Source organism: Pogona vitticeps, chromosome 5 (assembly GCF_051106095.1).
Source record: "Pogona vitticeps strain Pit_001003342236 chromosome 5, PviZW2.1, whole genome shotgun sequence".
Taxonomy (NCBI): Eukaryota; Metazoa; Chordata; class Lepidosauria; order Squamata; family Agamidae; genus Pogona; species Pogona vitticeps.
In genome coordinates, this window is record NC_135787.1 from 120042771 (window position 1) to 120058961 (window position 16191).

Consider the following 16191-nt stretch of genomic DNA (forward strand, 5'->3'; position numbering starts at 1 on the left):
TCTAAAAGAGAATTCTTAGATGCTGTAAATGCAATCTTCATACAGTGCAGTCTATCAGCAGTGCTCAAAAAACCCAACTTTCATTCATACTTTTCCCCACTTCATTTATGCAGAACGTAATTGATTATTCTTTTCAATTTCTGTGTTGGACGTGTATCAATGCTTTGTTATGCATTTTAACCAGAAACCACACAGTGCAGGATTAATCAAACACCTTTTTTGTTTGATTTTGTTTTGGCAATAACATAAACATTCCACTACCATACAATCTCAAAAGAAAAATCCACTATATGTTTATACCTGAAAGTTTCAAAACTCTTGCTGTTTTTCAGCTTTCATCACATACATGGAACTGTAACCATGATATGAAAAATCCTTGGCTCTGTAAGGTAACAGAGATTTTTCCACCTGTGTTTATCTCAAGCGGAGTACTTCATGAAAGGTATTTCTATTCTGCAAGGAGGTTATTTAGGGATTTGACAACGCATGCATTCAATACACCCTGTGCCTACACATGGATCAAGGGCTTAGCACTGGTCTTCCTCTTCTTTAGCAAGACCACAAAAAATGAAAGATGTTATTGCATATGAACATAAGTTACGCAACCTTCATGTCCTCTTTCTGGCTGGCAACTGTGAAGAAGCATGGGCCTTCATTCTGTTCTCATCTAATTCTATATAGGTGGCAACAATCTGTGTGTTCAACTTGTACATCTGAGGAAGCGGACTTAACCTAGGAAAGCTCACACTGAAACCAGTGCTCTTTCAAGATGCCACAGCAATTTTTTTTATTTCTGTTACTCATTTCCGAAATCTGTCCAATGTTTTTTTTTTACCTCATTGAACTCCACATCCCTGGTTGCAGCCAAATCAAATCCCTGCTGCTGGCTCTCATACTGCAGCACCCTGATCATCATCTGGTAGGCTGTTCGCAGATCGTTCCCATAGAAAGAGCTTGTGTGGTTTGTTGCATTCTGGAGCACTTTGGCTATCTGCACTGACTTGTCACCATCCAAGCTGGTCTCATTGCGGAGAAGCTTCTCATTCTGAAGCAAAACAAAAACATACCCAACTCCGCAAAAAGGTCCAAATTTAGCAAATAATGCCATTTTGTCATTGTTAAAACCCCTCATTCTTCTCCACAGCCACAACTCCTTTCCCATGATGCCCGTTTTTGTGCAAACATGCACATGTTCTGAAAGGCTAAAGTGAGCTTCTTTAGGGTTAATTACAGGCAGCAAGAGCTTCAAGATAAAATATACTGCCATTTTTGGGGGGTCCCACCCTTGTGTATTTAGCCCTGCCCACCACTAGAATTTGGCTCCAACAATCTGTATTCAGCCCTCAGTCAGAGCAAGATTTCCTAATCTTGGTAACGGCATATATCTGTACATATGCAACACTCTACACATGGGAACTGAGGGCACTGAAAGGCCAACACCTATGTTCCACCATGTCCAGTACTTGCTAGTTCAATGTAAGACAGGGTAAACCAGTCCTTAGTTGCCTTTGCAAGTTGTGATGCACTTGCAACCCCACACAGAGGAAGTGAGTGAGCAGCAGGAGTTACAACATAATCACACTCTGCAAATTTTCCAATAATACTGGGGAAAGAATTATTGTGGAATGGTTCATACGTCAGTTAACACCACCCTCTTTCAAAGCACCCTGTTCCTACCATGATTTTAAGATCCACAAAGCTGAAGGTAGTACAGTTAAAAAGTTCAGGCGGAAGCCAGCCTTTCTCACTGTTACAATGCCGAACAGCAGTTCCTTAAAAAGAAAATCAATTAGTGAGATATGCAACAGTTGACTGTTGTGTATTTAATTTGCAAGAAAATGTAAAAATTCTAGCATTTTGTTATTTAAAAGAAAAAATATTCCTTACCATCTAAGAAAGAAAATATACTAGGGACATCGTAAAAAATTACAGATCATCTAAGAAGAATTTTTTACCACTAGGCAAAGATTTAGCTGTCAATATTAAATCACTGATACTGTATCACATATCATCAGCCTGAAGAACATGTAATAATGTCAGAGAATAAAAGTAGGAGAATATTCTGACTGTGTTTTCGGAAAGCTTTTAAAAATCTTTCCCTACTCCACTGCAAACAATTCCTTGCAAATAATTCCTTATTTACTGTATTTTTAAAATGCAGTATCTCATTGTGTTAGTTAAACATGCTTTCATAAGGTTGGTGAGAAGTCTAACGGTGTTTGTGTAAGGGCTGCTGTAACTAACTGTGGCTAACTGACAACGTGTAGAGGCCCATGCCAGGTGCCCCGGACACCTCAGCAACTAGCTGCAGTTAGCCACCCCAAGTTATACCAATCTTATGTAAATGCCAGTAGCATTTTGGTCATTCTCTTAACAATTTCATATAGATTAAACATGAATAATATAGTAATCTAGACTAAATTTATTCTAGATTAAATTGTCCATCCCTTTTTTTAAACAGACTCTTTATTGTCTGGCTTTGATGATGAACTGTCTTCTGTGCACAAACCAAGCCTTTTGGGGAACTGATGCTTCAATCACATTTTAAGCATCTTATCGGTTCTACTTACCCACTGATCCTTTTGGACAGGGCACAGCAGCAGGCTGCCCGAATTTTGTTTGCGGCCACCAAATTCCAGCCTCAAATGCTTTGGGACATCCATTATAAACAACTGGTTGAAGAGAAAGAAAATAATTATCCTCTTGGCAGACACTGAACGTAAAGCAGAAGAACCTTTGCTTTGCTTAGGACAGGGAACAGGAACGTGAGACCAAACTGCAACCCCCTAATTAGCCCAATCAGAACATCAGCAAGGCACACTGTAACCACCCCCTGGCTCAGGACAAATGTTAGCATACTATAATGCTAGAGTATCACAAGTAGTGTTGCTTTGTCCTTGGAAATTAGCAGGACTGAGTATTCATGTTTCATCTTTTTATCAGGAACTTTCACTCTGGCTAAAAACAAAGGATAAAACAGTTGAAAGATTTTATAAAAACTCATTTAAACCAATCAGAAGATTTCCCCCCAAAAAAGGTTGTGGCCCCAGCCCCTTCCCTAGGCATTGGGACTGGGGGCACAAGCCCATACCAACACTTCATCCCCAAATGTGTTCTTTGCCTCCAAATATGAAAGCCTCGGCCCCTGCCCCCACCCCCGGGCTGTTTCAGGTTTTAAAAGGTCTTCTAAAACAAACCAGTTACTTCTAGCTTAAAAACAAAACAAAAGACATCTCTTATGGACTACAATAGACGAATTGGCCTCCTCAGCCACACTAGACGCTGCTCCAAGTCCTCCATACAGAGCATGTTACTATCGTCTTTCAAGACTGAAGGATGCCTAACTAACTAGACGAAAGGACTGAAGGCCTCAGGGATGGGATGGACAAACTTGTTGTTTACATGGCAAACAGTTCCCCCAAAAGCCACTTGGAGGACTGAGTTGCATTTTGGGAGCCAAAAACAAAACAAAACAAAACAACAAAACCAAAAAAGAGGGGTTTTTTTGCCATTCAGAGGAGACTCAGGAGACTCTTCTGGGGAGATGATACCTTCACAACCACGAACAGTAACTTCAGCGAAGGGATTATCACAACGATTGCACTGGCGACCAATCACGCCTGGTTTGCAAGGGCACTGCCCCGTTTCCATCTCACACTTGCGAGCTTGGGAGCCCGATGGGAAACAGTCACAAGGATAGCAGGTGTCACTGTCCAGTGGCCTGTAATAGTTTGGCTAGCAAAAGAAACAAGATATTCACTGATAATTAGCAATTCTAACCCAAACAAGCAAATCTTCAAAGCTCTAATCAAGTATGTAAGCAGTGGATAGGAATCTGTGCTTCAGAATGTTTTAAAAAACATCTTAGGGAAGGAAGTAGTACATAACATATAATTCTTTTTCAGTAACAGATTAACAGATGGCTAACATGGAGTTAAAACTGGTGTTCAAACGATTTGGATTTGAAAAACTATTTACAAAATGCCTACTAATTCATTAGTCAGCCCCCATTTTCAATCATATATGAATTGCTTTAGTCTACTTAACAGTTTAGAACAAATTAACAGTGGTCAAGTATTCTATGCATTTCAACCCCACATATTTTCAACATGGGGAAAACGATCTTGAAATTGATCAATATGTCTGAAGTAATGACACTATCACATATACATGACATTAAGATGTGGCAGATGACAGCATGGATATGTATGGAGAAACAACAGCTACACTTGGCTTCTTCAAAGGGGATTACCACATGAGGAAGGCCCAATGCTTATTGTGGATTAGAAGAACTGTCGATAATCCAGAAAAATGTGTGAAGTCTGCTACAACCACCCAACAAGGAAGTATAATGCCTGTAGAAATTCACATGATAAACTCATAAGAAATATGAGTCCTTTATTCTTGACATAGAAATGGGGAGATTTGAGAGGAGAGGGCATGAAAGAATTATGATAACACATCATCTACTTGACTTACTTATTCCTAAAGTGTAGCTATTTGGTTTTGGTATAGTCTAGGGCTAGGGAAATGGATTGGGGGAACCAGGAGCCTGTGCAGGTTAGATAACACCACACTTCCAAGCAAGATCTGTGACCAACATTTTCCACCCGATATTATGGATGGGATCTCTCCTCTGGTTGTTTCCTCTTGCTTCTTCCCTATCAAGGGAAAATGGTACAGTAGTGATCTGTTCTCAGCTGGTGGCCAGATAACTTTATTTGCTCCTTTCCCTTGTGGGGAAAGTGGCAGGGAAATGATTGACTGTTAGCCAGCCCCTGGAAGCACCAACCAAGAGAGGGACATGCTACTTCCAATCCCTGTATGGGCAGGAGAACTCTTTCTATCATTTCTGTTCTGAGACAGCAGGGATTCTTCTCCTACCTGGAGAAGGCAGAATATAGGGAGAACAAAGCTGGCTCTCATTTTAATTTTACATGAGCTAAGAGTTCAAATCCCTCTTTTCTAGCTGGATTACTGGTTCTATAAGGAAATGAACAATCTTTTCCATACCTTACACTGACACTCTCCATTAGTTTTATTGCAGTCAGGATCAAATCCTTTACTGATCTCACAGTTGCATGGCCCGCAAATGGGATTTCCCCACCAGCCTCGAGGACAGGGCAGATCAATCCTAGAAAGAAGATGCAATGTGGAATACCAACAACAAGAGACATAGTAGTAATACAGTAGAACGAAGAAATGTCTGAATCATTGACATTGTAATTCCAAGGGTTGCCAGAGTTGAAAACAAAGAATTGGAAAAACTAACAAAATACAGAGATCCGGCGATCAAAACATCTCACTTGTGGATGAAACACATAATCATCGGGGCTTTGGGAACAATATCAAGAAATTTTACACAGTATTATCAGCAGTTGCAGATCTCAGAAATAACACTATCAGAGCTACAAAAGCAGCAGTATTAGGAGCAGCATACATACTGACAATCTTTAACAGATACTTAGGTTTTTTGTTAAACATATATCTGTTATATAAAGCAGTCAATGTATTTATTATTTTAATTGATTGTATCTGGTATTTTTACTACTACTACTACTACTACTACTACTACTACTACTACTAATCATCATCATCATCATCATCATCATCATCAACTGAGAGTGATTTTATATTGCCATTTTAAAACTCTATTCCAACTAGTTTTTGGATCTTTCTACGGTGTATAGACAGAGCTGCACATTTGTCAATTCCAAATTTCATGTGGATATCTTCACTAAAAATTAGCACTGTGTTCAGCAGTGATTCTATCTCTGTGGAACTTTTTTCATATAGTTTTAGGTCATCCATGCATAAGAGATTATTGGTTTTTCCAGCTTGTTGTGAAATATGGTAGCCCATTCCAGTTTTATTTAAAATTATTGACATGGGGATTAGTGAGATGTTAAATGGCGGTGATGACAAAGAATCCCCCTCAAATATTCCTCTTTCTATGTTAACTTCCCCAGTTTCTTCACCATCGGCCATTAAGATGGTTTTCCATTTTTCCATGTTTTCCTTGAGGAACCTCTGAATGTTTTTACTAAACCCAAACATACTGTGTTGATATTTAACAGGTACTTAGGTTTTTTGTTAAAACTTGTATCTGTTATATAATACCAGTCAATGTTTTTATACTTTTGACTGTGCCTGGAGTTTTTGAACAGCAACAGCAACAGCAACAGCAACAACAGCAACAGCAACAGCAACAGCAACAGCAACAGCAACAACAACAACAACAACAACAACAACAACAACAACAAACTTGTCACTGGTGCTTTGGGAGCAATAGCAAAATATACCTAGAAAACCATCTTTGTTCTCTAGGCATAAATTTGATCATGGTAGACCAAATGAAGAAGGCTGTCTAACTTGGAAAATCACATATCTTAAGAAAGTATCTACAAATATTCTAGGTCCTTGGGAATGACCCAATACTGAAGGAACGAAATCCAGACATATGTGGTGGGCTTTGTAAAACTGAATGATGATGATGATGATGATGATGATGATGATGATGATGATGATGATGATAACTTGTTCAATACATTTTTGGAATTATGAAAATAATTGTATTTTCCTTATGCACTGGAACATAAGGCACAGTAAGGCACAGCTTATTTTGTTATACTGATTTTTTAAACACTTTTCTGAAAATAAATAAATACATAGGACAATTACAAGAATGGACTTTCTCCCTATTATAGGCTTTAAAACCCCTTATTTTAGTGATGCAAAGTGAGAGCTAGGTGGCCCCATGAATGAGCCGTACAGCAGCTGAGCTAGAGCCTTTGCTTTATAGAGTTTGAGGGCTGCTGGTATAAAGGACCCTCCTTGGGAGAGATGGAATTTTACTATATGCAGCATATTCCAGCAAAAAAAATGATTGCAATGTTTATACATTTTAAACTTTTTATCGCACATTAAACAGTGAAGCTACACATACATTCCTCTCCTTCACTGTCGCCCTCATGCATTATCAGTTTGTTTGAGTATAAGGCTGCTATGCTTCATCTCATTATCATAATCTTGAAATCTTGGAAAATCTTGAAAGATGATGCTGTTAAGGTGCTACATTCAATATGCCAGCAAGTTTGGAAAACCCAACAGTGGCCAGAGGATTGGAAAAGATCAGTCTACATCCCAATCCCAAAGAAAGGCAGTGCCAAAGAGTGCTACAACTACCGTACAATTGCACTCATTTCACACGCTAGCAAGGTTATGCTCAAAATCCTCCAAGGTAGGCTTCAGCAGTATGTGGACCGAGAACTCCCAGAAGTACAAGCTGGATTCCGAAGAGGCAGAGGCACTCGAGACCAAATTGCTAACTTGCGCTGGATTATGGAGAAAGCCAGAGAGTTCCAGAAAAACATCTACTTCTGCTTCATTGACTATGCAAAAGCCTTTGACTGTGTGGACCACAACAAACTATGGCAAGTTCTTAAAGAAATGGGCGTGCCTGACCACCTTATCTATCTACTGAGAAACCTATATGTGGGACAGGAAGCAACAGTTAGAACTGGATATGGAACAACTGATTGGTTCAAAATTGGGAAAGGAGTACGACAAGGCTGTATATTGTCTCCCAGCTTATTCAACTTATATGCAGAATACATCATGCGGAAGGCTGGACTGGAGGAATCCCAAGCCGGAATTAAGATTGCTGGAAGAAATATCAACAACCTCCGATATGCAGATGACACCACTCTGATGGCAGAAAGTGAGGAGGAATTAAAGAACCTTGTAATGAGGGTGAAAGAAGAGAGTGCAAAAAACGGTCTGAAACTCAACATCAAAAAAACTAAGATCATGGCCACTGGTCCCATCACCTCCTGGGAAATAGAAGGGGAAGATATGGAGGCAGTGACAGATTTTATTTTCCTGGGCTCCATGATCACTGCAGATGGAGACAGCAGCCACGAAATTAAAAGACGCCTGCTTCTTGGGAGGAAAGCGATGACAAATCTTGACAGCATGTTAAAAAGCAGAGACATCACCTTGCCAACAAAAGTCCGAATAGTCAAAGCTATGGTTTTTCCTGTCGTGATGTATGGAAGTGAGAGCTGGACCATAAAGAAAGCAGACCGCAGACGAATTGATGCCTTTGAATTGTGGTGCTGGAGGAGACTCTTGAGAATCCCCTGGACTGCAAGGAGAACAAACCTATCAATTCTAAAGGAAATCAACCCTGAGTGCTCACTGGAAGGACAGATCCTGAAGCTGAGGCTCCAGTACTTTGGCCATCTAATGAGAAGAAAAGACTCCCTGGAAAAGGCCCTGATGTTGGGAAAGTGTGATGGCAAGAGGAGAAGGGGACGACCGAGGATGAGATGGCTGGACAGTGTCTGCGAAGCAACCAACATGAATTTGACACAACTCCGGGAGGCAGTAGAAGATAGGAGGGCCTGGCGTGCTCTGGTCCATGGGGTCACGAAGAGTCGGACACGACTAAACGACTAAACGAAACGAAACGAATGCTTCATCTCATTATACCGAAAGCTAAGAAAGGAAGGGGGAATCTCATTCACTTACTTGCTTTCACAGTACTGTCCGTAATAGCTTTGCCCACATTCACAGGTGTATCCATGAGAAGAACTTGGTTTATGGACACAATTGGAGACATGCTCACATGGGTTTAGACTACACACATCGACACAGTCTGTCCCAAAGTATCCTGAGGAGACAGAATTACAGGCATGCATCAACCACTGTAGTATAATTTGTGATTTTTGTATTTCAGGATGACAATCTATTTTAAACATACACTAATAACACCTTTCGAGTTGTAAGTAAATTTCCTTCACCCAACAAGCTGATTTAGAAAGATTATCAGTTAACTTTACTGATAAGATAGATAAGATAAGAAGTTTATTTACAGTCCTTAGACCAGTCACATCAGTATAAAACCTTATAAAACATTAGAATTTTTAACTTTCAGTATTCCATTAAAACATGCTGGCATACACACAACTGGAGACTGCAATCTATTTGGTATCTGACTTCCGCAATCAAAGTATTGCAACACAGAACCTCGCAACCCGACAGGTGATCTGCACATCAACATCCGAGAGAAGGAACTCAAGCCTATTTCCCTCCGAACGTCCTGGGAATCTATCAATTAAGGGGGTTATAGTCTCTTTTCGCACTGCTTCATACAATGGGCAGGTGAAGAACATATGCTGTATGATCTCGATCTCCCTCAGGTGGCATACAGCATATGTTCTTCACCTGCCCATTGTATGTGTTGCAATACTTTCAGCAAAAAGGGTATTTTTATACTTCCCTTCTAGTACAGCAGAGGGGAGGGCCAAACACCTTGCCAAAGTAAAGGCTCTTCTAGTTCCTTTAATTTCCAAGGACATTAGGTATTTGGCCAGCTTCATACAGTTTTTGATGTAAGCCCATATTTTGAATGCTAGAGAGGTCTGTTTGATATTCATTGTCCTCTATACTTTGCTTAACTATTTGTTTTGCATGCTCTATTCCAGAAGAAAAAAGTGCCTGAGGTGAGAGGCCAATTTTCCCCAAGTATCCCTGGACCGATTTAACCCACTTGGATTGGTAGTTATCATTAAATATCGAGGAAAATAGGCCTTTTGGGTTTAGCTGTCCCTTTAGCCACACATATATAGATTGAATCCTAATCCAGGCTTCTACTTTAAGGCATCCTGTTTCTAGCCTTATCCTTGCACTTGACACACATCTGGGGACCTGGAGTATTGTTCTTAAAAATTTAGATTGCCGATCTTTCTCCCTGACTTGCCACAAATTTACTATGCTGAAGCCTAGACCCCGAGGCCTGTAGTACTACCCCCAGATAATTGAAATTGTTCATCTGCTCGATACTGTGCCCATTTATTTGCCATGACCGAATCTTGGGTCTCTGTCCAAAGGCGACTATCTTGGTCTTCTGTTGATAGTTAGGGATTTGTATTCACAGTATGAGGCAAGCTTCTTAAGTGCCCTCCTCAGCCCTATGGGGGTTCTGGATAGAATTACTGTATCATCATCATAAAGCTGGTACTGTTCTATCTACAAGTTTAGGAGAATGGAGATAACCGGTGTTAAGCCAGCTTGATAAATCATTTATGTAAAAGATGAATAATGCTTGTGCCAATAGGCAGCCTTGCCTAACACCTCTGTGCGTTCCCACAGATTCCGTGAGGTGTCCTTGTCTGCTGCACCTGACTCTCAAGTATGTTTCTTCATGTAGGGCCCTGATTAAATATGGAAGTCTTCTGTCTATAGATGACTTTACTGAAATATCTATTTTCCGATAATTTGCAGACATATTTGGGTACCTCAGCCACATTTACCAGGTTTTTCGGTTTTTCACTAATTCTACTTCTGAAATAAAAACTGATGGCATTTTTGCTTTTGTGCAGAAGCAAAAGCTCTCACAGTGTTTGACAGGTATTTTTTCAACAGGATGTCTTGATGCCTTTGAGATGAAAAAAATCTGTGGGTATTTATTACACCCTTACTTCCAATCAAGCTTCAGGCCTGGTTATGGGACAGAGACTGCTTTGGTCACCTTGATGGATAACCTATGCTAGGAACTGAACAGGGGGGAGTCCTGTCCCTGTTGGTTCTGCTGGACCTTTCAGAGACCATGTTATCCTTCTGGACCATCTCTCCAGGATGGAACCTGGAGGCACTGTTTTACAGTGTGTTCCCCCCACATTGCTGTTTAACATCTATATGAAACCACTAGGAGAGGTTGTCCAGAGTTCTGAGATTTGTTGTCACCAGTACATGGATGACACCCAACTCTATCTCTCCTTTCTATCTAAATCCGAGAAAGATGTTTTGGCACTAGATCAGTATCTGGTGTCAGTAATAGATTGGATGACGGCAAATAAACTGAGATTTAATCCAGACAAGATACTCCTGGTCAGTGAAAAGGCAGATCAAGGAAGAGGGATGCAGACTGTGGTAAACTGGGTCACGTTCCCCCTGAAAACACAGGTGCAGAGTTTGGGGGTGCTCCTGGATTCATCTCTGAGCCTGCATGCCCAGGTTTCAACAGTAGCCAGGAGTGTATCTGCCCAATTAAAACTAGTGATGCCTGTTCCTAAATGGACTGAATTGTCTGGTCTGGCCACAGTGATGCATGCCTTAGTTACATCTTGTTTGGATTATCGTAATGTGCTCTACATGGGGCTGCCTTTGGAAAGTGTTCAGTAAGTCCAGATGGTCCAAAATGTCACAGCTAACTGGGACTGGTTACAGGAAACATATAACTCCTTTGTTACAGCAGATCCACTAGCTGGCAATGTGTTTCTGAGTACAATTCAAAGTGCTGATTGTAACCTATAAAGCCCTAAACAGCTTGGGCCCAAGCTATCTCACGGGCTGTGTCTCCCTTTATGATCCTACTCAGGTGTTCAGAACATCAGGAGAGACCTTCCTCCCAGTTCCACCACCATCACAGGTGCATTTGGGAAAGGGCCTTCTCTGTGACTGCTCCCAGACTTTCAGGCTCCCTCTCACAGGAGGCTAGTCTGGCTCCATCTTTATTGTCTTTCCGCAAGCAGGTGAGGACCTTTCTCTTCAGGCAATTTTTCCTGCACTGACTGGCTGCCTGAGTGGGTTTTTTTTTAATGGATTGTTGTGCCTTACTGCTTTGAATGCGTTTTTGGTGTTGCTTTTGTTTACCGTTATTTAGTGTGGTATTTGTTTGATCCTTTTTAGTATTTGCATGCTTACTGTTTTTAACTTTAAATACATACAGTGGTGCCTCGCATAGCGATCGCTCCGTATAACGATGAAATCGCTTTGCGACGCATTTTTTGCGATTGCAAAAGCGATCGCTTTGCGATGGTCCCTATGGGGTATTTTCGCTTTGCGATGATCGCAGGGAAGCGATCATCGCAAAGCCCCCATTTTCGCACAGCTGATCGGCGGTTTCAAAATGGCTGCCGGGTAAACAAAATGGCCTCCCGCTGTTTTCTGGGACGGATTCCTCGCTTTAGAGGCACCGGAAATGGCGCCGCTATGGAGGATCTTCGCTTAAAGGTGAGTTTTAAGGCCATAGGAATGCATTAATCGCGTTTTAATAAGTTTCTATGGGCTTTTTTATTTCGCTTAGCAATGTTTTCGTTTAGCAGCGATTTTTTCGGAATGAATTAACATCGCTAAGCGAGGCACCACTGTATTGTTTTTTAATGATATAAGGCGCCTTGGGTCCTTTTTAAGGAGAAAAGTCAGTGTGAAAATATTTTAAATAAATAAACAAAGAAACCAAAATCCATGACAGTTTAAAGAATTGAGTATAATAAACAAAATTATTTTCAAAACCAGGAATATGCCTTCCCTTTTTACAGAAAATGTAGGTGGATTCCCACTCACCCATCCGAAGAATATGTTTAAAAAGTTAGCACTTAAGATGGTAAATATTATGATAGTGAGGGGTATTCATCATAGTCACATGTATGTGCATATGGCCCACTCTATAAACCTGCCAAACTGAAAAACACTCATAACCACATCATCATCATCATCAAGTTGCAGAGCAGGAAAAGATCCTGTGGTTCACTGAACCCAGCCCCTGTCAAGGAGGCACAGCATGGAATTGAATGCCCAGCCTAAGCTACTGAGCTATAATATCCATGAAAGCATTATTAGGAGTAATTGCTTGCTTAAGGACATTACCTGGATCACAGACACATGAATAGCTGTCCCAGTCATCACTACAATAGCTGTGCAGGGGACAAGGATTAGAATCACATGGATTCTCCACATCACAACCCTCCTTAACATTAATCTTGATTGCCTGGTTCGTGTTCAATGCTGCCACGTTTGTAGATGTCTCTCCCATTCTCACTCCCTGAAAAGGTGGAAAAAGGGCAGAAGCATTGGTCACAACAATGCAGAATCCCAGTTTAAGATTCAGTGCTGCACTTGTAGAGAATCTGGACATCAAACTAGTCACAATTTACAGCAGAAGAAGGAGCAGCAATGAAATTTGGATCCCCTCCTTCCTTCCTTCTCCTACAGGGCAGCCACAAGCAGACAAATGGACAAGTAAACAGGATGTCAGAGTAAGATCAGTTAACATTACAGAGATTCAAGCACAGCTCTTTGTGTTATTAAGTTCCATTAATTTTAACAGGCTTGTTTCTATCGCCCTCCTAAAGTAACTTATTTAGGGCAGTATCCGGTGCTTGGATATTTTCTAAATGGCCTATTCAGACCTCATTTAAAAGCACTCACTTAAACATTAGACTGGAGATGGAGTCATGTTGAACAGCCAGCCGCAACCTCACACACATCAGGTAAGCATCTCCTTCTGATGTCCATGCAAACTGCACTAATTCTGCAGGAATGAGGCCCTTCTTGCATATAACGATAGACATCAGAGGCTACCACATGAACAGAAACCCCATGCTCTCAGACTTCTAGCTCAGATGCAAGCCTGAACGGAGCTAAAGGATTTTAAAAAGCAGAAACCAAACTGATACCACTCCCCTTTTGCTCCCTATATCCCTACCCCATCAGCCTAGTCTCAGAATTGACAGAGAAACCTTCTGAGCATCTCCTGGCTATTTATTTTCAGTTCTCACCTGGAGACAGCCATAGAAGCCTTGCTGCACAGAGACCTGATCTCCAGAGACACCTCCCACAACAATACTTTTCATTTTAAGTCCTGGTAACTGATTTCCAATCTGTACAGTGCTCTGAAAAGAAGAAGAGATTAAATGAGGTTCTTGCTTTTCTAGGCATGCTCAGGTACAATATTTCACTGATAAACGGAAAAAGTATATTTAACAATAAACCCAAAGTGGTAATGGAAGTTAATCATGCTGTGCTACTGATAAGAAAGCATTTCCCAAAGATATAATGACTATTCTCCTCCAATCCAAAGGCAACTAAGACAATTTAGTCATTATTTCCACCATGCGTGATCACTTTATCAGCCACAAAGTAATGAACATAAATTGAACCTCATTTTCTGATGGAATCCAATGTGGGTGTTTAGAAAAAGGGTTCCTCTAGCCTGTTAAAACTATGCTAACCATGTAGTCTGGGGACGTGGTGGCGCTGCGGGTTAAACCGCAGAAGCCTTTGTGTGCTGCAGCAGTCATAAGACCAGCAGTCATAAGATCGAATCCACATGGCGGAGTGAGCACCCATCGCTTTGTCCCAGCTCTTGCCAACCTAGCAGTTTGAAAACATGTAAATGTGAGTAGATAAATAGGTACTATCTCGGTGGGAAGGTAAACAGCGTTCCATGTACAGCTGCGGTGGCCACGTGACAATGGAAACTGTCTTCGGACAAATGCTGGCTCTATGGCTTGGAAACGGGGATGAGCACCGGCCCCTAGAGTTGAACACAACTGACTAAAATGTCAAGGGGAACATTTACCTTTACTTTAACCATGTAGTCTATCACAAAAGGATAGGAGAAAAATAATTTATCTTAAATGCAAGCCAGAAATAAGTGGGGTTTGGCACCACTCACAGTTGTACCATGTCACAATATGGCTATAATACTGATTCCGGCTTTAACTTTATACTAAAAAACTATGGAAATCACCTCACCTGATACATCCCATAGTCCAGGGACACAACAGCCAGGTACTTGATGTCCTTGCCATCTTTTGCACTCTTCAGTTCTATTAGCAAATGATGCCACTCGCCATCACTGATTCTGGACTGGGTCATCGTCAAACTGGCCACCTGGTTCAGTCCATCATAGACTTCAAACACCACATATTTATTCAGTATCTGTCAAAAACAAATATAATGTTCGCTTGCTGTTGAGAAAGATGGCTGGAATAAGTTACATTTCAATCCTTTGTCATTCCCAAACAACTGTGGCAGTACTCTTCTACAATTTGTGTATCCTGTAGGACTACATACAGAATCAAAGGTCATGATCTCTTCTTGACCGTTTCAGCATACTGAAATTTGTTCATACCAATATTCTGCTTCCCACTTGAACACCATTTTATTTCTTACCAGAACCAGATATTTGTTTACTCAGCTATAATCTCAGGACTGCAGAGTTGGAAGAGACCCTATGGATCACTGAGTCCAGCTCTTGTCAAGGAGACACAGTGGGAAACTGAACTTCCAACCTCTAGCTCTGCAACCAGAGACCTAAGCCGCTAAGATATCCAGCAATATCTAGCAGTTACCAACACCATAACACACAACTTTATATGTTACTGAGAATAGTACAGTAGTTCTTGAATTTGGGTTTCTTGATATTTTTGGACTACAACTCCCAGAATTTTTGACTACTGGTCATGATAGCTGGCATTTCTAAGAGGTGAAATCCAACAACATTTGGGAGCCGTTGCCCTAGATCTATGAAAATCAACAAGGAAAGTGAGAGATGATGTGCTTCCCTGAGAAGGATAACAAAGAGGTCTGGAGGTGGCATAGGTGAATTCTCTCCCAATGAAACTAATCAAAGATATATTTTGTTAACAAAAGCAAGCATAACTTTCCCACTTCCATTGGTAGGATCAATATATGCCTGCCCGACTTTGTACTGCTCAAACCAGGGTCTTGTTTTCACCATTGAACCCTGTTTTTGCACACTATGCAACTTGTGCTGGCAAAGTTTAGTGTTGCAAGAGCTATTGTGTTTTATCAAGAAACCCAAGATCCTAACAACATGCAAAGCAAGGGATTCACTGTAGTGAATTCTCTTACTGGATGACAAATAAAAACACAATACATCTAAGTTAATATCATAGCTAGCTAATGGGATGAGTGCAGGGGGGCTAACCCCAAATGTAGTGGAACCCACCTCTAGGTCATGCCCAGGTCACAAGCTACAATGGTCACCAAGGATTAGGGATCCCAATTGCCAGACTAGCTAGCAGAACAGCATGAAGCCCATGTCAAGGATAACCAAATAACTTTTACCTTTTACAGGTTAGGGATCAGCACAATAAACATAAAAGTAGCCAGGTACGTGGTTTTTTAAACTTTCAATTTTACTTGCTTGTTCAACTATTACCATCTATGGCGGATTGCCCAGCTGCGTCCCTACCTTGATGGTGGGGCCCTCACCACTCTCGTCCATGCGCCTGTAATCTCGAGATTAGACTACTGTAATGCGCTTTACGTGGGGCTACCCTTGAGATTGATGCAGAAGCTTCAAATGGTGCAGAATGTGGCAGCCAGATTACTTAGTGGGACAAGAAAATGCCAGCATATCTCTCCCACTCTGGC

General features: G+C 41.1%; 1 protein-coding gene across 4 annotated transcripts in view; it reads right to left on the reverse strand.

Annotated features, from left to right (window-relative positions):
- CELSR1 (cadherin EGF LAG seven-pass G-type receptor 1) overlaps positions 1 to 16191 on the reverse strand; it is a 201886-nt gene that overhangs the window by 38424 nt on the left and 147271 nt on the right. For all 4 annotated transcript variants that reach the window (XM_078394390.1, XM_073000625.2, XM_020797002.3 and 1 more), the window contains exons 10-18: positions 14545 to 14730; positions 13566 to 13679; positions 12655 to 12829; positions 8533 to 8674; positions 5014 to 5134; positions 3552 to 3735; positions 2571 to 2672; positions 1678 to 1772; positions 836 to 1045 (exon numbers count right to left, since the gene is read on the reverse strand). In XM_078394390.1, coding sequence (XP_078250516.1) covers positions 836 to 1045; positions 1678 to 1772; positions 2571 to 2672; positions 3552 to 3735; positions 5014 to 5134; positions 8533 to 8674; positions 12655 to 12829; positions 13566 to 13679; positions 14545 to 14730 — 1329 coding nt within the window. The remainder of the gene's footprint in view (positions 1 to 835; positions 1046 to 1677; positions 1773 to 2570; positions 2673 to 3551; positions 3736 to 5013; positions 5135 to 8532; positions 8675 to 12654; positions 12830 to 13565; positions 13680 to 14544; positions 14731 to 16191) is intronic.